Source organism: Paramisgurnus dabryanus, chromosome 9 (assembly GCF_030506205.2).
Source record: "Paramisgurnus dabryanus chromosome 9, PD_genome_1.1, whole genome shotgun sequence".
NCBI classification, from domain to species: Eukaryota; Metazoa; Chordata; class Actinopteri; order Cypriniformes; family Cobitidae; genus Paramisgurnus; species Paramisgurnus dabryanus.
In genome coordinates, this window is record NC_133345.1 from 15,418,756 (window position 1) to 15,437,557 (window position 18,802).

The 18,802-nt window shown below is 47.5% G+C and overlaps 1 protein-coding gene and 42 non-coding genes across 45 annotated transcripts in view; 25 read left to right on the plus strand and 18 right to left on the minus strand.

The window, feature by feature from the left end:
* ppfibp2a (PPFIA binding protein 2a) overlaps window positions 1-18,802 on the minus strand; it is a 64,310-nt gene that overhangs the window by 14,936 nt on the left and 30,572 nt on the right. For all 3 annotated transcript variants that reach the window (XM_065270002.2, XM_065269998.2, XM_065270001.2), the window contains exon 5: window positions 86-241. In XM_065270002.2, coding sequence (XP_065126074.2) covers window positions 86-241 — 156 coding nt within the window. The remainder of the gene's footprint in view (window positions 1-85; window positions 242-18,802) is intronic.
* trnae-uuc (transfer RNA glutamic acid (anticodon UUC)) lies at window positions 991-1,062 on the plus strand. The gene has a single exon. It is a non-coding gene; the product is annotated as a tRNA-Glu (tRNA).
* On the minus strand, window positions 1,979-2,050 carry trnaw-cca (transfer RNA tryptophan (anticodon CCA)). The gene has a single exon. It is a non-coding gene; the product is annotated as a tRNA-Trp (tRNA).
* Window positions 2,227-2,298, plus strand: trnae-uuc (transfer RNA glutamic acid (anticodon UUC)). Its single transcript has one exon. It is a non-coding gene; the product is annotated as a tRNA-Glu (tRNA).
* Window positions 2,413-2,484, minus strand: trnaw-cca (transfer RNA tryptophan (anticodon CCA)). Its single transcript has one exon. It is a non-coding gene; the product is annotated as a tRNA-Trp (tRNA).
* trnae-uuc (transfer RNA glutamic acid (anticodon UUC)) lies at window positions 2,662-2,733 on the plus strand. The gene has a single exon. It is a non-coding gene; the product is annotated as a tRNA-Glu (tRNA).
* On the plus strand, window positions 4,377-4,448 carry trnae-uuc (transfer RNA glutamic acid (anticodon UUC)). Its single transcript has one exon. It is a non-coding gene; the product is annotated as a tRNA-Glu (tRNA).
* On the minus strand, window positions 4,563-4,634 carry trnaw-cca (transfer RNA tryptophan (anticodon CCA)). Its single transcript has one exon. It is a non-coding gene; the product is annotated as a tRNA-Trp (tRNA).
* trnae-uuc (transfer RNA glutamic acid (anticodon UUC)) lies at window positions 4,811-4,882 on the plus strand. Its single transcript has one exon. It is a non-coding gene; the product is annotated as a tRNA-Glu (tRNA).
* trnaw-cca (transfer RNA tryptophan (anticodon CCA)) lies at window positions 4,997-5,068 on the minus strand. Its single transcript has one exon. It is a non-coding gene; the product is annotated as a tRNA-Trp (tRNA).
* trnae-uuc (transfer RNA glutamic acid (anticodon UUC)) lies at window positions 5,245-5,316 on the plus strand. Its single transcript has one exon. It is a non-coding gene; the product is annotated as a tRNA-Glu (tRNA).
* trnaw-cca (transfer RNA tryptophan (anticodon CCA)) lies at window positions 5,432-5,503 on the minus strand. Its single transcript has one exon. It is a non-coding gene; the product is annotated as a tRNA-Trp (tRNA).
* Window positions 6,114-6,185, plus strand: trnae-uuc (transfer RNA glutamic acid (anticodon UUC)). Its single transcript has one exon. It is a non-coding gene; the product is annotated as a tRNA-Glu (tRNA).
* Window positions 6,300-6,371, minus strand: trnaw-cca (transfer RNA tryptophan (anticodon CCA)). The gene has a single exon. It is a non-coding gene; the product is annotated as a tRNA-Trp (tRNA).
* On the plus strand, window positions 6,548-6,619 carry trnae-uuc (transfer RNA glutamic acid (anticodon UUC)). The gene has a single exon. It is a non-coding gene; the product is annotated as a tRNA-Glu (tRNA).
* Window positions 7,318-7,389, plus strand: trnae-uuc (transfer RNA glutamic acid (anticodon UUC)). The gene has a single exon. It is a non-coding gene; the product is annotated as a tRNA-Glu (tRNA).
* trnae-uuc (transfer RNA glutamic acid (anticodon UUC)) lies at window positions 7,752-7,823 on the plus strand. Its single transcript has one exon. It is a non-coding gene; the product is annotated as a tRNA-Glu (tRNA).
* Window positions 7,938-8,009, minus strand: trnaw-cca (transfer RNA tryptophan (anticodon CCA)). The gene has a single exon. It is a non-coding gene; the product is annotated as a tRNA-Trp (tRNA).
* Window positions 8,186-8,257, plus strand: trnae-uuc (transfer RNA glutamic acid (anticodon UUC)). Its single transcript has one exon. It is a non-coding gene; the product is annotated as a tRNA-Glu (tRNA).
* On the minus strand, window positions 8,373-8,444 carry trnaw-cca (transfer RNA tryptophan (anticodon CCA)). The gene has a single exon. It is a non-coding gene; the product is annotated as a tRNA-Trp (tRNA).
* trnae-uuc (transfer RNA glutamic acid (anticodon UUC)) lies at window positions 8,621-8,691 on the plus strand. Its single transcript has one exon. It is a non-coding gene; the product is annotated as a tRNA-Glu (tRNA).
* trnaw-cca (transfer RNA tryptophan (anticodon CCA)) lies at window positions 9,576-9,647 on the minus strand. The gene has a single exon. It is a non-coding gene; the product is annotated as a tRNA-Trp (tRNA).
* Window positions 9,824-9,895, plus strand: trnae-uuc (transfer RNA glutamic acid (anticodon UUC)). Its single transcript has one exon. It is a non-coding gene; the product is annotated as a tRNA-Glu (tRNA).
* trnae-uuc (transfer RNA glutamic acid (anticodon UUC)) lies at window positions 10,258-10,329 on the plus strand. Its single transcript has one exon. It is a non-coding gene; the product is annotated as a tRNA-Glu (tRNA).
* Window positions 11,213-11,284, minus strand: trnaw-cca (transfer RNA tryptophan (anticodon CCA)). The gene has a single exon. It is a non-coding gene; the product is annotated as a tRNA-Trp (tRNA).
* On the plus strand, window positions 11,461-11,532 carry trnae-uuc (transfer RNA glutamic acid (anticodon UUC)). Its single transcript has one exon. It is a non-coding gene; the product is annotated as a tRNA-Glu (tRNA).
* On the minus strand, window positions 11,647-11,718 carry trnaw-cca (transfer RNA tryptophan (anticodon CCA)). The gene has a single exon. It is a non-coding gene; the product is annotated as a tRNA-Trp (tRNA).
* On the plus strand, window positions 11,895-11,966 carry trnae-uuc (transfer RNA glutamic acid (anticodon UUC)). The gene has a single exon. It is a non-coding gene; the product is annotated as a tRNA-Glu (tRNA).
* Window positions 12,330-12,401, plus strand: trnae-uuc (transfer RNA glutamic acid (anticodon UUC)). The gene has a single exon. It is a non-coding gene; the product is annotated as a tRNA-Glu (tRNA).
* On the minus strand, window positions 13,285-13,356 carry trnaw-cca (transfer RNA tryptophan (anticodon CCA)). The gene has a single exon. It is a non-coding gene; the product is annotated as a tRNA-Trp (tRNA).
* Window positions 13,534-13,605, plus strand: trnae-uuc (transfer RNA glutamic acid (anticodon UUC)). Its single transcript has one exon. It is a non-coding gene; the product is annotated as a tRNA-Glu (tRNA).
* trnaw-cca (transfer RNA tryptophan (anticodon CCA)) lies at window positions 13,720-13,791 on the minus strand. The gene has a single exon. It is a non-coding gene; the product is annotated as a tRNA-Trp (tRNA).
* trnae-uuc (transfer RNA glutamic acid (anticodon UUC)) lies at window positions 13,968-14,039 on the plus strand. Its single transcript has one exon. It is a non-coding gene; the product is annotated as a tRNA-Glu (tRNA).
* trnae-uuc (transfer RNA glutamic acid (anticodon UUC)) lies at window positions 14,737-14,808 on the plus strand. The gene has a single exon. It is a non-coding gene; the product is annotated as a tRNA-Glu (tRNA).
* trnaw-cca (transfer RNA tryptophan (anticodon CCA)) lies at window positions 15,358-15,429 on the minus strand. The gene has a single exon. It is a non-coding gene; the product is annotated as a tRNA-Trp (tRNA).
* Window positions 15,607-15,678, plus strand: trnae-uuc (transfer RNA glutamic acid (anticodon UUC)). The gene has a single exon. It is a non-coding gene; the product is annotated as a tRNA-Glu (tRNA).
* On the minus strand, window positions 15,793-15,864 carry trnaw-cca (transfer RNA tryptophan (anticodon CCA)). Its single transcript has one exon. It is a non-coding gene; the product is annotated as a tRNA-Trp (tRNA).
* trnae-uuc (transfer RNA glutamic acid (anticodon UUC)) lies at window positions 16,041-16,112 on the plus strand. The gene has a single exon. It is a non-coding gene; the product is annotated as a tRNA-Glu (tRNA).
* Window positions 16,810-16,881, plus strand: trnae-uuc (transfer RNA glutamic acid (anticodon UUC)). The gene has a single exon. It is a non-coding gene; the product is annotated as a tRNA-Glu (tRNA).
* trnae-uuc (transfer RNA glutamic acid (anticodon UUC)) lies at window positions 17,245-17,316 on the plus strand. The gene has a single exon. It is a non-coding gene; the product is annotated as a tRNA-Glu (tRNA).
* On the minus strand, window positions 18,199-18,270 carry trnaw-cca (transfer RNA tryptophan (anticodon CCA)). Its single transcript has one exon. It is a non-coding gene; the product is annotated as a tRNA-Trp (tRNA).
* On the plus strand, window positions 18,447-18,518 carry trnae-uuc (transfer RNA glutamic acid (anticodon UUC)). The gene has a single exon. It is a non-coding gene; the product is annotated as a tRNA-Glu (tRNA).
* Window positions 18,633-18,704, minus strand: trnaw-cca (transfer RNA tryptophan (anticodon CCA)). The gene has a single exon. It is a non-coding gene; the product is annotated as a tRNA-Trp (tRNA).

The following is an 18,802-nucleotide window of genomic DNA, read 5'->3' on the forward strand; positions in this document are numbered from 1 at the left end:
ACTGAGCTTTACACACACACGCAGTGCTTAAACTTTAAGGCACACAGTGACAGTGTCTGAGTAAAGTTTGAGATCTCTGACCCACCGCTGGCTTTGTCTCAGTCAGAGGGATATGTACTGGCTCACTGACACAACTCTCCTTTGGGTCCATCTTCACTGGCTTCTCTGGGATCTTATTGGAGATCTCCAGTCGAATCCGACACATCTGCTCCTGCAGCTCGCTAATCAGATTCACTACGCTCTGTCAGATAGAAAAAAACATGAATGAGAAGGACAGATGAAGAACACATAAGTAGTAAGATGAGGTGTAAAGTATGGATTATGGAAGTCAGACATGATAATGTATGTGGTGGTGTATTTTCCTCAAGTTACATTAAGAACTAGATCCTAAATCCCCCTTCTCAGGTTTTTCGTTGCAATATTTAGATTACGACACATTCATTTCTGTAGTGCTTCTCTAGAGCCATGATTTTGTTCTATAGAGCTCCTGCAGTTGACCTCACATAGCCTTAACTTACAGCGCCTAAGCGCTGTAACATTGGTATTGATAGTGGTTGAATAATAATTTTAAACTGTTTATACCTTACAAACCTTACTATTTCAACATGCTGTATATGGATTTTATGTTTAACAATAAACACTGAAATGACATGAAAGAGTTTAAAATGTGAAAAATAACTGAGCTGATATACATTAAAATGCATTATAGGGATGTGTTATTTTTAATATATTAAATTTTGCATGTACACATCTATATATTTTGAATTAATGCCAAACAGTGCTAAGGTAGACAAACATGGGGTGACACATAGATCTGTCCGAATGAGCAGTGCAGCCAGAACAACCGGCTGGCCGACACTCGGGTGGCCCAGAATAACTGCTCACCAAAATATCAAGTCACAAAAGGGCAACGTTCTAAAATCAAAACGCCAGCAAGGCGTGAAATTGCCACTCTCACCACCTCCAAAACACAGGCTGATAGTAGTATTGTCCCATATGGTCTAGCGGTAAGGATTCCTGGTTTTCACCCAGGCGGCCTGGGTTCGACTCCCGGTATGGGAAGCCGTGGCCTTTTGCGTTTCTTCCAGATTGAAATACCTAGCTGCTTTGTGGGACAGATGTGTTGAGTCAAGTGGGTAACAATATTACGACTTCATAAGTGCAACAAACAACCTTTGATCCCGACGTGATTCTAACACGCAACCTTCTGATCTGGAGTCAGACACGCTACCGTTGGACCACGAGATCCAATGCCAGCAAACCGGCACCTGCCCTGACTGTGTTGACCCAGGCTGATTGGATCATCCCAGCAAACTGTTTCCAGCAGACGACTCCTAAGATGCAAGTTGTCCTTGTTGTACACGTTTGATGCTTATACATGCAGAGAAAGATAGAAATTCTTTATGGATTGCTTCAAAAATTGGGGGGGCTGGCGACTCCACTTTATTATCATGGGAAAAGTGGTGGACTCCTGCAGATGGAACAGTGGAAGGATTTTGAATTCTGACATATCACTGTCTATTCTCAATTTTTTCCTCAGCGCTGCAAAGAAGTAAGGAACAATTCCTTAACATCAAACAGTGCTAAGGTGGACAAACATGGGGTGACACATAGATCTGTCCTATTGAGCAGTGCCGCCAGAACAACTGGCTTGCCGACACTCGGGTGGCCCAGAATAACTGCTCACCAAAATCTCAAGTCACAAAAGGGCAACGTTCTGAAATCAAAACACCAGGAAGGCGTGAAATTGCCACTCTCTCCACCTCCAAAACACAGGCTGATAGAAGTGTTATCCCATATGGTCTAGCGGTTAGGATTCCTGGTTTTTACCCAGGCGGCCCGGGTTTGACTCCAGGTATGGGAAGCCGTGGCCTTTTGCATTTCTTCCAGATTGAAATACCTAGCTGCTTTGTGGGATAGATGTGTTGAGTCAAGTGGGTAACAATATTACGACTTCATAAGTGCAACAAGCAACCACTGATCCCGACGTGATTCGAACACGCAACCTTCTGATCTGGAGTCAGACGCGCTACCGTTGCGCCACGAGATCTAATCCAAACTGACCGGCACCTGTCTTGGCTGCATAGACCCAGGCTGAGTGGATCATCCCAGCAAACCGTTTCCAGCAGACGACTCCTAAGATGCAACGTTCTGAAATCAAAACGCCAGGAAGGTGTGAAATTGCCACTCTCTCCACCTCCAAAACACAGGCTGATAGAAGTGTTGTCCCATATGGTCTAGCGGTTAGGATTCCTGGTTTTCACCCAGGCGGCCCGGGTTCGACTCCCGGTATGGGAAGCCGTGGCCTTTTGCATTTCTTCCAGATTGAAATACCTAGCTGCTTTGTGGGATAGATGTGTTGAGTCAAGTGGGTAACAATATTACGACTTCATAAGTGCAACAAACAACCTTTGATCCCGACGTGATTCGAACACGCAACCTTCTGATCTGGAGTCAGACGCGCTACCGTTGCGCCACGAGATCTAATCCAAGGGAACTGGCATCTGTCCTGGCTGCGTAGACCCAGGCTGATTGGATCATCCCAGCAAACCGTTTCCAGCAGACGACTCCAAAGATGGAACGTTCTGAAATCAAAACGCCAAGGAAGGTGTGAAATTGCCACTCTCTCCACCTCCAAAACACAGGCTGATAGAAGTGTTGTCCCATATGGTCTAGCGGTTAGGATTCCTGGTTTTCACCCAGGCGGCCCGGGTTCGACTCCCGGTATGGGAAGCCGTGGCCTTTTGAATTTCTTCCAGATTGAAATACCTAGCTGCTTTGTGGGATAGATGTGTTGAGTCAAGTGGGTAACAATATTATGACTTCATAAGTGCAACAAGCAACCACTGATCCCGACATGATTCGAACACGCAACCTTCTGATCTGGGGCCTCATTTATAAAACTTTGCGTAGGATTTGCGTCAGAAGTGGCGTACGGATAAAACATAGGACGAGCGTACGCACAGAAATAATCGGATTTATAAAACCGTGCGCACGCACATCCTACGCATTTTTCCCTTAATAAATCACAATCAATTCTAAATGTAGCGCAGCTTTTGCGGCTTCATGACACGCCCATAGTTGTCCATAAATAGTCCGTGAAACGCCCACAATTTAATATGCATTGATTGCGAAATCATGGCAAACACAGAGAGGAAATCAAAAAAACGTAACTTCACTCAATGTGAAGTAGAAGTTATCGTTGGCGAGGTGGAAAAGAGGAGAAAAATGTTGTTTGGAGGGCACAGTGTGGGCATTACTAATGCCAAAAAAGGCACTTGAGTGGCAAAGGGTGGCAGACTCCGTAAATGCTGTAGCCTCACAACCTCGGACCGTGGCCGAAATAAAGAAATGGTCGGACATCAAAGTCGAGGCACAAAAACGTCTAGCACTCCATCGCCAGAGTGTGTCTGCCACGGGTTGGGGAAAGGGGACATTGTTTAGCGCAAATGTAATTTCTTGTTGCTTTCTGAATGGTTTAGACATACGCCATGCATTGTTTTATCAAAAATAAAACACAGTAAAGGCATATGCATGAATACCATAATTCCATAGATTATGAAGATATGGTTTACTATGAAAACAACTTTCCCCAGTGGACAATTAATACATCTATCTATTTATTTATCGATCTATCTATATATCTCCTTAATTATCTATCTATCTGTCTATGTAATTGCATCTATATCTGCTCCGCCAGAATATCAGTTTTGTACATTATTTCGTTCTGTGAACTATATTCTTTATGAGGATGAATTGCACAACATGCCAATATTATTGCAGAACATATTTCACTTTTCTTTTAGCAAATATATATGTGTGCATTTGAATTTCTGTTGTAATTTTCGATTTCTTTATTTTTTGGTTTCACTGCTGATCGATCAAACGGGTGTTCGTGTAAGGCTGTTAATTGTAAGACTTTTGCTTTGTGAAGTCTTCATGTTATTTATGAGAGGCACTGTTGTCACTTTCACGTGTTTCTTCCATCTGCCGACTGTGTCGCCATTTCTCATTTCACCCGTTTTTGTGCGTACGCCTGGGTCAGAGCTTGCGTGACGGACAGCACATTTTCCCGTCAAGTTTGCTTTTTATAAATAACAACTATTGCGTAGAGAGTGGCGTACGCCTTCTTTTGTGCGTACGCAACGTTTATAAATGAGGCCCCTGGAGTCAGACGCGCTACCGTTGCGCCACGAGATCTAATCCAAGTGGACCGGCACCTGTCCTGGCTGCAAGAACCCAGGCTGATTGGATCATCCCAGCCAACCGTTTCCAGCAGACGACTCCTAAGATGCAACGTTCTGAAATCAAAACGCCAGGAAGGTGTGAAATTGCCACTTTCTCCACCTCCAAAACACAGGCTGATAGAAGTGTTGTCCCATATGGTCTAGCGGTTAGGATTCCTGGTTTTCACCCAGGCGGGCCGGGTTCGACTCCCGGTACGGGAAGCCGTGGCCTTTTGAATTTCTTCCAGATTGAAATACCTAGCTGCTTTGTGGGATAGATGTGTTGAGTCAAGTGGGTAACAATATTACGACTTCATAAGTGCAACAAACAACCACTGATCCCGACGTGATTCGAACACGCAACCTTCTGATCTGGAGTCAGACGCGCTACCGTTGCGCCACGAGATCTAATCCAAGCTGACCGGCACCTGTCTTGGCTGCATAGACCCAGGCTGAGTGGATCATCCCAGCAAACCGTTTCCAGCAGACGACTCCTAAGATGCAACGTTCTGAAATCAAAACGCCAGGAAGGTGTGAAATTGCCACTCTCTCCACCTCCAAAACACAGGTTGAAAGAAGTGTTGTCCCATATGGTCTAGCGGTTAGGATTCCTGGTTTTCACCCAGGCGGCCCGGGTTCGACTCCCGGTACGGGAAGCCGTGGCCTTTTGAATTTCTTCCAGATTGAAATACCTAGCTGCTTTGTGGGATAGATGTGTTGAGTCAAGTGGGTAACAATATTACGACTTCATAAGTGCAACAAACAACCACTGATCCCGACGTGATTCGAACACGCAACCTTCTGATCTGGAGTCAGACGCGCTACCGTTGCGCCACGAGATCTAATCCAAGCTGACCGGCACCTGTCTTGGCTGCATAGACCCAGGCTGAGTGGATCATCCCAGCAAACCGTTTCCAGCAGACGACTCCTAAGATGCAACGTTCTGAAATCAAAACGCCAGGAAGGTGTGAAATTGCCACTCTCTCCACCTCCAAAACACAGGTTGATAGAAGTGTTGTCCCATATGGTCTAGCGGTTAGGATTCCTGGTTTTCACCCAGGCGGCCCGGGTTCGACTCCCGGTACGGGAAGCCGTGGCCTTTTGCATTTCTTCCAGATCGAAATACCTAGCTGCTTTGTGGGATAGATGTGTTGAGTCAAGTGGGTAACAATATTACGACTTCATAAGTGCAAAAAAGCAACCACTGATCCCGACGTGAATCGAACACGCAACCTTCTGATCTGGAGTCAGACGCGCTACCGTCGCGCCACGAGATCTAATCCAAGCTGACGGGCACCTGTCTTGGCTGCATAGACCCAGGCTGAGTGGATCATCCCAGCAAACCGTTTCCAGCAGACGACTCCTAAGATGCAACGTTCTGAAATCAAAACGCCAGGAAGGTGTGAAATTGCCACTCTCTCCACCTCCAAAACACAGGTTGATAGAAGTGTTGTCCCATATGGTCTAGCGGTTAGGATTCCTGGTTTTCACACAGGCGGCCCGGGTTCGACTCCCAGTATGGGAAGCCGTGGCCTTTTGCATTTCTTCCAGATTGAAATACCTAGCTGCTTTGTGGGATAAATGTGTTGAGTCACGTGGGTAACAATATTACGACTTCATAAGTGCAACAAACAACCTTTGCTCCCGACGTGATTCGAACACGCAACCTTTTGCTCTGGAGTCAGACGCGCTACCGTTGCGCCACGCGATCTAATCCAAGGGGACTGGCATCTGTCCTGGCTGCGTAGACCCAGGCTGATTGGATCATCCCAGCAAACCGTTTCCAGCAGACGACTCCTAAGATGCAACGTTCTGAAATCAAAACGCCAGGAAGGTGTGAAATTGCCACTCTCTCCACCTCCAAAACACAGGTTGATAGAAGTGTTGTCCCATATGGTCTAGCAGTTAGGATTTCTGGTTTTCACCCAGGCGGCCCGGGTTCGACTCCCGGTATGGGAAGCCGTGGCCTTTTGCATTTCTTCCAGATTGAAATACCTAGCTGCTTTGTGGGATAAATGTGTTGAATCAAGTGGGTAACAATATTACGACTTCATAAGTGCAACAAACAACCTTTGATCCCGACGTGAATCGAACACGCAACCTTTTGCTCTGGAGTCAGACGCGCTACCGTTGCGCCACGAGATCTAATCCAAGGGGACTGGCATCTGTCCTGGCTGCGTAGACCCAGGCTGATTGGATCATCCCAGCAAACCGTTTCCAGCAGACGACTCCTAAGATGCAACGTTCTGAAATCAAAACGCCAGGAAGGTGTGAAATTGCCACTCTCTCCACCTCCAAAACACAGGCTGATAGAAGTGTTGTCCCATATGGTCTAGCGGTTAGGATTCCTGGTTTTCACCCAGGCGGCCCGGGTTCGACTCCCGGTATGGGAAGCCGTGGCCTTTTGAATTTCTTCCAGATTGAAATACCTAGCTGCTTTGTGGGATAGATGTGTTGAGTCAAGTGGGTAACAATATTACGATTTCATAAGTGCAACAAACAACCACTGATCCCGACGTGATTCGCTACCGTTGCGCCACGAGATCCAATGCAAGCAAACCGGAACCTGTCCTGAATGTGTAGACCCAGGCTGATTGGATCATCCCAGCAAACTGTTTTCAGCAGATGACTCCTAAGATGCAAGTTGTCCTTGTTGTACACGTTTGATGCTTATACATGCAGAGAAAGATTGAAATTCTTTATGGATTGCTTCAAAAATTGGGGGGGCTGGCTACTCCACTTTTTTATCATGGGAAAAGTGGTGGACTCCTGCAGATGGAACAGTGGAAGGATTTTGATTTCTGACATATCACTGTCTATTCTCAATTTTTTCCTCAGCGCTGCAAAGAAGTAAGGAACAATTCCTTAACATCAAACAGTGCTAAGGTGGACAAACATGGGGTGACACATAGATCTGTCCTATTGAGCAGTGCCGCCAGAACAACTGGCTTGCCGACACTCGGGTGGCCCAGAATAACTGCTCACCAAAATCTCAAGTCACAAAAGGGCAACGTACTGAAATCAAAACGCCAGGAAGGCGTGAAATTGCCACTCTCTCCAAACTCCAAAACACAGGCTGATAGAAGTGTTATCCCATATGGTCTAGCGGTTAGGATTCCTGGTTTTCACCCAGGCGGCCCGGGATCGACTCCCGGTATGGGAAGCCATGGCCTTTTGCATTTCTTCCAGATTGAAATACCTAGCTGCTTTGTGGGATAGATGTGTTGAGTCAAGTGGGTAACAATATTACGACTTCATAAGTGCAACAAACAACCTTTGATCCCGACATGAATCGAACACGCAACCTTTTGATCTAGAGTCAGACGCGCTACCGTTGCGGCACGAGATCTAATCCAAGGGGACTGGCATCTGTCCTGGCTGCGTAGACCCAGGCTGATTGGATCATCCCAGCAAACTGTTTCCAGCAGACGACTCCTAAGATGCAACCTTCTGAAATCAAAACGCCAGGAAGGTGTGAAATTGCCACTTTCTCCACCTCCAAAACACAGGCTGATAGAGGTGTTGTCCCATATGGTCTAGCGGTTAGGATTCCTGGTTTTCACCCAGGCGGGCCGGGTTCGACTCCCGGTACGGGAAGCCGTGGCCTTTTGAATTTCTTCCAGATTGAAATACCTAGCTGCTTTGTGGGATAGATGTGTTGAGTCAAGTGGGTAACAATATTACGACTTCATAAGTGCAACAAACAACCACTGATCCCGACGTGATTCGAACACGCAACCTTCTGATCTGGAGTCAGACGCGCTACCGTTGCGCCACGAGATCTAATCCAAGCTGACCGGCACCTGTCTTGGCTGCATAGACCCAGGCTGAGTGGATCATCCCAGCAAACCGTTTCCAGCAGACGACTCCTAAGATGCAACGTTCTGAAATCAAAACGCCAGGAAGGTGTGAAATTGCCACTCTCTCCACCTCCAAAACACAGGTTGATAGAAGTGTTGTCCCATATGGTCTAGCGGTTAGGATTCCTGGTTTTCACCCAGGCGGCCCGGGTTCGACTCCCGGTACGGGAAGCCGTGGCCTTTTGCATTTCTTCCAGATCGAAATACCTAGCTGCTTTGTGGGATAGATGTGTTGAGTCAAGTGGGTAACAATATTACGACTTCATAAGTGCAAAAAAGCAACCACTGATCCCGACGTGAATCGAACACGCAACCTTCTGATCTGGAGTCAGACGCGCTACCGTCGCGCCACGAGATCTAATCCAAGCTGACCGGCACCTGTCTTGGCTGCATAGACCCAGGCTGAGTGGATCATCCCAGCAAACCGTTTCCAGCAGACGACTCCTAAGATGCAACGTTCTGAAATCAAAACGCCAGGAAGGTGTGAAATTGCCACTCTCTCCACCTCCAAAACACAGGCTGATAGAAGTGCTGTCCCATATGGTCTAGCGGTTAGGATTCCTGGTTTTCACCCAGGCGGCCGGGTTCGACTCCCGGTATGGGAAGCCGTGGCCTTTTGAATTTCTTCCAGATTGAAATACCTAGCTGCTTTGTGGGATAGATGTGTTGAGTCAAGTGGGTAACAATATTACGATTTCATAAGTGCAACAAACAACCACTGATCCCGACGTGATTCGCTACCGTTGCGCCACGAGATCCAATGCAAGCAAACCGGAACCTGTCCTGAACGTGTAGACCCAGGCTGATTGGATCATCCCAGCAAACTGTTTTCAGCAGACGACTCCTAAGATGCAAGTTGTCCTTGTTGTACACGTTTGATGCTTATACATGCAGAGAAAGATTGAAATTCTTTATGGATTGCTTCAAAAATTGGGGGGGCTGGCTACTCCACTTTTTTATCATGGGAAAAGTGGTGGACTCCTGCAGATGGAACAGTGGAAGGATTTTGATTTCTGACATATCACTGTCTATTCTCAATTTTTTCCTCAGCGCTGCAAAGAAGTAAGGAACAATTCCTTAACATCAAACAGTGCTAAGGTGGACAAACATGGGGTGACACATAGATCTGTCCTATTGAGCAGTGCCGCCAGAACAACTGGCTTGCCGACACTCGGGTGGCCCAGAATAACTGCTCACCAAAATCTCAAGTCACAAAAGGGCAACGTACTGAAATCAAAACGCCAGGAAGGCGTGAAATTGCCACTCTCTCCAAACTCCAAAACACAGGCTGATAGAAGTGTTATCCCATATGGTCTAGCGGTTAGGATTCCTGGTTTTTACCCAGGCGGCCCGGGTTTGACTACAGGTATGGGAAGCCGTGGCCTTTTTCATTTCTTCCAGATTGAAATACCTAGCTGCTTTGTGGGATAGATGTGTTGAGTCAAGTGGGTAACAATATTACGACTTCATAAGTGCAACAAGCAACCACTGATCCCAACGTGAGTCGAACACGCAACCTTCTGATCTGGAGTCAGACGCGCTACCGTTGCGCCACGAGATCTAATCCAAGCTGACCGGCACCTGTCTTGGCTGCATAGGTCCAGGCTGAGTGGATCATCCCAGCAAACCGTTTCCAGCAGACGACTCCTAAGATGCAACGTTCTGAAATCAAAACGCCAGGAAGGTGTGAAATTGCCACTCTCTCCACCTCCAAAACACAGGCTGATAGAAGTGTTGTCCCATATGGTCTAGCGGTTAGGATTCCTGGTTTTCACCCAGGCGGCCCGGGTTCGACTCCCGGTATGGGAAGCCGTGGCCTTTTGCATTTCTTCCAGATTGAAATACCTAGCTGCTTTGTGGGATAGATGTGTTGAGTCAAGTGGGTAACAATATTACGACTTCATAAGTGCAACAAACAACCTTTGATCCCAACGTGAATCGAACACGCAACCTTTTGCTCTGGAGTCAGTCGCGCTACCGGTGCGCCACGAGATCTAATCCAAGGGGACTGGCATCTGTCCTGGCTGCGTAGACCCAGGCTGATTGGATCATCCCAGCAAACCGTTTCCAGCAGACGACTCCTAAGATGCAACGTTCTGAAATCAAAACGCCAGGAAGGTGTGAAATTGCCACTCTCTCCACCTCCAAAACACAGGCTGATAGAAGTGTTGTCCCATATGGTCTAGCGGTTAGGATTCCTGGTTTTCACCCAGGCGGCCCGGGTTCGACTCCCGGTATGGGAAGCCGTGGCCTTTTGAATTTCTTCCAGATTGAAATACCTAGCTGCTTTGTGGGATAGATGTGTTGAGTCAAGTGGGTAACAATATTACGACTTCATAAGTGCAACAAACAACCACTGATCCCGACGTGATTCGCTACCGTTGCGCCACGAGATCCAATGCAAGCAAACCGGAACCTGTCCTGACTGTGTAGACCCAGGCTGATTGGATCATCCCAGCAAACTGTTTTTAGCAGACGACTCCTAAGATGCAAGTTGTCCTTGTTGTACACGTTTGATGCTTATACATGCAGAGAAAGATTGAAATTCTTTATGGATTGCTTCAAAAATTGGGGGGGCTGGCTACTCCACTTTTTTATCATGGGAAAAGTGGTGGACTCCTGCAGATGGAACAGTGGAAGGATTTTGATTTCTGACATATCACTGTCTATTCTCAATTTTTTCCTCAGCGCTGCAAAGAAGTAAGGAACAATTCCTTAACATCAAACAGTGCTAAGGTGGACAAACACTGGGTGACACATAGATCTGTCCTATTGAGCAGTGCCGCCAGAACAACTGGCTTGCCGACACTCGGGTGGCCCAGAATAACTGCTCACCAAAATCTCAAGTCACAAAAGGGCAACGTTCTAAAATCAAAACGCCAGGAAGGCGTGAAATTGCCACTCTCTCCAACTCCAAAACACAGGCTGATAGAAGTGTTATCCCATATGGTCTAGCGGTTAGGATTCCTGTTTTTTACCCAGGCGGCCCGGGTTTGACTCCAGGTATGGGAAGCCGTGGCCTTTTGCATTTCTTCCAGATCGAAATACCTAGCTGCTTTGTGGGATAGATGTGTTGAGTCAAGTGGGTAACAATATTACGACTTCATAAGTGCAACAAGCAACCACTGATCTCGACGTGATTCGAGCACGCAACCTTCTGATCTGGAGTCAGACGCGCTACCGTTGCACCACGAGATCTAATCCAATCGGACCGGCACCTGTCCTGGCTGCAAGAACCCAGGCTGATTGGATCATCCCAGCCAACCGTTTCCAGCAGACGACTCCTAAGATGCAACGTTCTAAAATCAAAACGCCAGGAAGGTGTGAAATTGCCACTCTCTCCACCTCCAAAACACAGGCGGATAGAAGTGTTGTCCCATATGGTCTAGCGGTTAGGATTCCTGGTTTTCACCCAGGCGGGCCGGGTTCGACTCACGGTATGGGAAGCCGTGGCCTTTTGAATTTCTTCCAGATTGAAATACCTAGCTGCTTTGTGGGATAGATGTGTTGAGTCAAGTGGGTAACAATATTACGACTTCATAAGTGCAACAAACAACCACTGATCCCGACGTGATTCGAACACGCAACCTTCTGATCTGGAGTCAGACGCGCTACCGTTGCGCCACGAGATCTAATCCAAGCTGACCGGCACCTGTCTTGGCTGCATAGACCCAGGCTGAGTGGATCATCCCAGTAAACCGTTTCCAGCAGACGACTCCTAAGATGCAACGTTCTGAAATCAAAACGCCAGGAAGGTGTGAAATTGCCACTCTCTCCACCTCCAAAACACAGGTTGATAGAAGTGTTGTCCCATATGGTCTAGCGGTTAGGATTCCTGGTTTTCACCCAGGCGGCCCGGGTTCGACTCCCGGTATGGGAAGCCGTGGCCTTTTGCATTTCTTCCAGATTGAAATACCTAGCTGCTTTGTGGGATAAATGTGTTGAGTCAAGTGGGTAACAATATTACGACTTCATAAGTGCAACAAACAACCTTTGATCCCGACGTGAATCGAACACGCAACCTTTTGCTCTGGAGTCAGACGCGCTACCGTTGCTCCACGAGATCTAATCCAAGGGGACTGGCATCTGTCCTGGCTGCGTAGACCCAGGCTGATTGGATCATCCCAGCAAACTGTTTCCAGCAAACGACTAATAAAGATGCAACGTTCTGAAATCAAAACGCCAGGAAGGCGTGAAATTGCCACTCTCTCCACCTCTAAAACACAGGCTGATAGAAGTGTTGTCCCATATGGTCTAGCGGTTAGGATTCCTGGTTTTCACCCAGGCGGCCTGGGTTCGACTCCCGGTATGAGAAGCCGTGGCTTTTTGCATTTCTTCCAGATTGAAATACCTAGCTGCTTTGTGGGATAGATGTGTTGAGTCAAGTGGGTAACAATATTACGACTTCATAAGTGCAACAAACAACCACTGATCCCGACGTGATTCGCTACCGTTGCGCCACGAGATCCAATGCAAGCAAACCGGAACCTGTCCTGACTGTGTAGACCCAGGCTGATTGGATCATCCCAGCAAACTGTTTTCAGCAGACGACTCATAGGATGCAAGTTGTCCTTGTTGTACACGTTTGATGCTTATACATGCAGAGAAAGATTGAAATTCTTTATGGATTGCTTCAAAAATTGGGGGGGCTGGCTACTCCACTTTTTTATCATGGGAAAAGTGGTGGACTCCTGCAGATGGAACAGTGGAAGGATTTTGATTTCTGACATATCACTGTCTATTCTCAATTTTTTCCTCAGCGCTGCAAAGAAGTAAGGAACAATTCCTTAACATCAAACAGTGCTAAGGTGGACAAACATGGGGTGACACATAGATCTGACCTATTGAGCAGTGCCGCCAGAACAACTGGCTTGCCGACACTCGGGTGGCCCAGAATAACTGCTCACCAAAATCTCAAGTCACAAAAGGGCAACGTTCTGAAATCAAAACGCCAGGAAGGCGTGAAATTGCCACTCTCTCCAACTCCAAAACACAGGCTGATAGAAGTGTTATCCCATATGGTCTAGCGGTTAGGATTCCTGGTTTTTACCCAGGCGGCCCGGGTTTGACTCCAGGTATGGGAAGCCGTGGCCTTTTTCATTTCTTCCAGATTGAAATACCTAGCTGCTTTGTGGGATAGATGTGTTGAGTCAAGTGGGTAACAATATTACGACTTCATAAGTGCAACAAGCAACCACTGATCCCGACATGAATCGAACACGCAACCTTCTGATCTGGAGTCAGACGCGCTACCATTGTGCCACGAGATCTAATCCAAGCGGACCGGCACCTGTCCTGGCTGCAAGAACCCAGGCTGATTGGATCATCCCAGCCAACCGTTTCCAGCAGACGACTAATAAAGATGCAACGTTCTGAAATCAAAACGCCAGGAAGGCGTGAAATTGCCACTCTCTCCACCTTCAAAACACAGGCTCATAGAAGTGTTGTCCCATATGGTCTAGCGGTTAGGATTCCTGGTTTTCACCCAGGCGGCCCGGGTTCGACTCCCGGTATGGGAAGCCGTGGCCTTTTGCATTTCTTCCAGATTGAAATACCTAGCTGCTTTGTGGGATAGATGTGTTGAGTCAAGTGGGTAACAATATTACGACTTCATAAGTGCAACAAACAACCACTGATCCCAACGTGATTCGAACACGCAACCTTCTGATCTGGAGTCAGACGCGCTACCGTTGCGCCAAGAGATCTAATCCAAGCTGACCGGCACCTGTCTTGGCTGCATAGGTCCAGGCTGAGTGGATCATCCCAGCAAACCGTTTCCAGCAGACGACTCCTAAGATGCAACGTTCTGAAATCAAAATGCCAGGAAGGTGTGAAATTGCCACTCTCTCCACCTCCAAAACACAGGCTGATAGAAGTGTTGTCCCATATGGTCTAGCGGTGAGGATTCCTGGTTTTCACCCAGGCGGCCCGGGTTCGACTCCCGGTATGGGAAGCCGTGGCCTTTTGCATTTCTTCCAGATTGAAATACCTAGCTGCTTTGTGGGATAGATGTGTTGAGTCAAGTGGGTAACAATATTACGACTTCATAAGTGCAACAAACAACCTTTGATCCCGACGTGATTCGCTACCGTTGCGCCACGAGATCCAATGCAAGCAAACCGGAACCTGTCCTGACTGTGTAGACCCAGGCTGATTGGATCATCCCAGCAAACTGTTTCCAGCAGACGACTCCTAAGATGCAAGTTGTCCTTGTTGTAAACGTTTGATGCTTATACATGCAGAGAAAGATTGAAATGCTTTATGGATTGCTTCAAAAATTGGGGGGGCTGGCGACTCCACTTTTTTATCATGGGAAAAGTGGTGGACTCCTGCAGATGGAACAGTGGAAGGATTTTGATTTCTGACATATCACTGTCTATTCTCAATTTTTTCCTCAGCGCTGCAAAGAAGTAAGGAACAATTCCTTAACATCAAACAAAGCTAAGGTGGACAAACATGGGGTGACACATAGATCTGTACTATTGAGCAGTGCCGCCAGAACAACTGGCTTGCCGACACTCGGGTGGCCCAGAATAACTGCTCACCAAAATCTCAAGTCACAAAAGGGCAACGTTCTGAAATCAAAACGCCAGGAAGGCGTGAAATTGCCACTCTCTCCACCTCCAAAACACAGGCTGATAAAAGTGTTGTCCCATATGGTCTAGCGGTTAGGATTCCTGGTTTTCACCCAGGCGGCCCGGGTTCGACTCCCGGTATGGGAAGCCGTGGCCTTTTACATTTCTTCCAGATTGAAATACCTAGCTGCTTTGTGGGATAGATGTGTTGAGTCAAGTGGGTAACAATATTACGACTTCATAAGTGCAACAAACAACCTTTGATCCCGACATGAATCGAACATGCAACCTTTTGATCTAGAGTCAGAAGCGCTACCGTTGCGGAACGAGATCTAATCCAAGGGGACTGGCATCTGTCCTGGCTGCGTAGACCCAGGCTGATTGGATCATCCCAGCAAACTGTTTCCAGCAGACGACTAATAAAGATGCAATGTTCTGAAATCAAAACGCCAGGAAGGCGTGAAATTGCCACTCTCTCCACCTCTAAAACACAGGCTGATAGAAGTGTTGTCCCATATGGTCTAGCGGTTAGGATTCCTGGTTTTTACCCAGGCGGCCCGGGTTTGACTCCAGGTATGGGAAGCCGTGGCCTTTTTCATTTCTTCCAGATTGAAATACCTAGCTGCTTTGTGGGATAGATGTGTTGAGTCAAGTGGGTAACAATATTACGACTTCATAAGTGCAACAAGCAACCACTGATCCCGACATGAATCGAACACGCAACCTTCTGATCTGGAGTCAGACGCGCTACCATTGTGCCACGAGATCTAATCCAAGCGGACGGGCACCTGTCCTGGCTGCAAGAACCCAGGCTGATTGGATCATCCCAGCCAACCGTTTCCAGCAGACGACTAATAAAGATGCAACGTTCTGAAATCAAAACGCCAGGAAGGCGTGAAATTGCCACTCTCTCCACCTTCAAAACACAGGCTCATAGAAGTGTTGTCCCATATGGTCTAGCGGTTAGGATTCCTGGTTTTCACCCAGGCGGCCCGGGTTCGACTCCCGGTATGGGAAGCCGTGGCCTTTTGCATTTCTTCCAGATTGAAATACCTAGCTGCTTTGTGGGATAGATGTGTTGAGTCAAGTGGGTAACAATATTACGACTTCATAAGTGCAACAAACAACCACTGATCCCAACGTGATTCGAACACGCAACCTTCTGATCTGGAGTCAGACGCGCTACCGTTGCGCCAAGAGATCTAATCCAAGCTGACCGGCACCTGTCTTGGCTGCATAGGTCCAGGCTGAGTGGATCATCCCAGCAAACCGTTTCCAGCAGACGACTCCTAAGATGCAACGTTCTGAAATCAAAATGCCAGGAAGGTGTGAAATTGCCACTCTCTCCACCTCCAAAACACAGGCTGATAGAAGTGTTGTCCCATATGGTCTAGCGGTGAGGATTCCTGGTTTTCACCCAGGCGGCCCGGGTTCGACTCCCGGTATGGGAAGCCGTGGCCTTTTGCATTTCTTCCAGATTGAAATACCTAGCTGCTTTGTGGGATAGATGTGTTGAGTCAAGTGGGTAACAATATTACGACTTCATAAGTGCAACAAACAACCTTTGATCCCGACGTGATTCGCTACCGTTGCGCCACGAGATCCAATGCAAGCAAACCGGAACCTGTCCTGACTGTGTAGACCCAGGCTGATTGGATCATCCCAGCAAACTGTTTCCAGCAGACGACTCCTAAGATGCAAGTTGTCCTTGTTGTAAACGTTTGATGCTTATACATGCAGAGAAAGATTGAAATGCTTTATGGATTGCTTCAAAAATTGGGGGGGCTGGCGACTCCACTTTTTTATCATGGGAAAAGTGGTGGACTCCTGCAGATGGAACAGTGGAAGGATTTTGATTTCTGACATATCACTGTCTATTCTCAATTTTTTCCTCAGCGCTGCAAAGAAGTAAGGAACAATTCCTTAACATCAAACAAAGCTAAGGTGGACAAACATGGGGTGACACATAGATCTGTCCTATTGAGCAGTGCCGCCAGAACAACTGGCTTGCCGACACTCGGGTGGCCCAGAATAACTGCTCACCAAAATCTCAAGTCACAAAAGGGCAACGTTCTGAAATCAAAACGCCAGGAAGGCGTGAAATTGCCACTCTCTCCACCTCCAAAACACAGGCTGATAGAAGTGTTGTCCCATATGGTCTAGCGGTTAGGATTCCTGGTTTTCACCCAGGTGGCCCGGGTTCGACTCCCGGTATGGGAAGCCGTGGCCTTTTACATTTCTTCCAGATTGAAATACCTAGCTGCTTTGTGGGATAGATGTGTTGAGTCAAGTGGGTAACAATATTACGACTTCATAAGTGCAACAAACAACCTTTGATCCCGACATGAATCGAACATGCAACCTTTTGATCTAGAGTCAGAAGCGCTACCGTTGCGGAACGAGATCTAATCCAAGGGGACTGGCATCTGTCCTGGCTGCGTAGACCCAGGCTGATTGGATCATCCCAGCAAACTGTTTCCAGCAGACGACTAATAAAGATGCAATGTTCTGAAATCAAAACGCCAGGAAGGCGTGAAATTGCCACTCTCTCCACCTCTAAAACACAGGCTGATAGAAGTGTTGTCCCATATGGTCTAGCGGTTAGGATTCCTGGTTTTCACCCAGGCGGCCCGGGTTCGACTCCCGGTATGGGAAGCCGAGGCCTTTTGCATTTCTTCCAGATTGAAATACCTAGCTGCTTTGTGGGATAGATGTGTTGAGTCAAGTGGGTAACAATATTACGACTTCATAAGTGCAACAAACAACCACTGATCCCGACGTGATTCGCTACCGTTGCGCCACGAGATCCAATGCAAGAAAACCGGAACCTGTCCTGACTGTGTAGACCCAGGCTGATTGGATCATCCCAGCAAACTGTTTTCAGCAGACGACTCCTAAGATGCAAGGTGTCCTTGTTGTACACGTTTGATGCTTATACATGCAGAGAAAGATTGAAATTCTTTATGGATTGCTTCAAAAATTGGGGGGCTGGCGACTCCACTTTTTTATCATGGGAAAAGTGGTGGACTCCTGCAGATGGAACAGTGGAAGGATTTTGATTTCTGACATATCACTGTCTATTCTCAATTTTTTCCTCAGCGCTGCAAAGAAGTAAGGAACAATTCCTTAACATCAAACAGTGCTAAGGTGGACAAACATGGGGTGACACATAGATCTGTCCTATTGAGCAGTGCCGCCAGAACAACTGGCTTGCCGACACTCGGGTGGCCCAGAATAACTGCTCACCAAAATCTCAAGTCACAAAAGGGCAACGTTCTGAAATCAAAACGCCAGGAAGGCGTGAAATTGCCACTCTCTCCAACTCCAAAACACAGGCTGATAGAAGTGTTATCCCATATGGTCTAGCGGTTAGGATTCCTGGTTTTTACCCAGGCGGCCCGGGTTTGACTCCAGGTATGGGAAGCCGTGGCCTTTTTCATTTCTTCCAGATTGAAATACCTAGCTGCTTTGTGGGATAGATGTGTTGAGTCAAGTGGGTAACAATATTAAGACTTCATAAGTGCAACAAGCAACCACTGATCCCGACATGATTCGAACACGCAACCTTCTGATCTGGAGTCAGACGCACTACCGTTGCGCCACGAGATCTAATCCAAGCTGACCGGCACCTGTCTTGGCTGCATAGGTCCAGGCTGAGTGGATCATCCCAGCAAACCGTTTCCAGCAGACGACTCCTAAGATGCAACGTTCTGAAATCAAAACGCCAGGAAGGTGTGAAATTGCCACTCTCTCCACCTCCAAAACACAGGCTGATAGAAGTGTTGTCCCATATGGTCTAGCGGTTAGGATTCCTGGTTTTCACCCTGGCGGCCCGGGTTCGACTCCCGGTATGGGAAGCCGTGGCCTTTTGCATTTCTTCCAGATTGAAATACCTAGCTGCTTTGTGGGATAGATGTGTTGAGTCAAGTGGGTAACAATATTACGACTTCATAAGTGCAACAAACAACCACTGATCCCAACATGATTCGAACACGCAACCTTCTGATCTGGAGTCAGACGCGCTACCGTTGCGCCAAGAGATCTAATCCAAGCTGACCGGCACCTGTCTTGGCTGCATAGGTCCAGGCTGAGTGGATCATCCCAGCAAACCGTTTCCAGCAGACGACTCCTAAGATGCAAC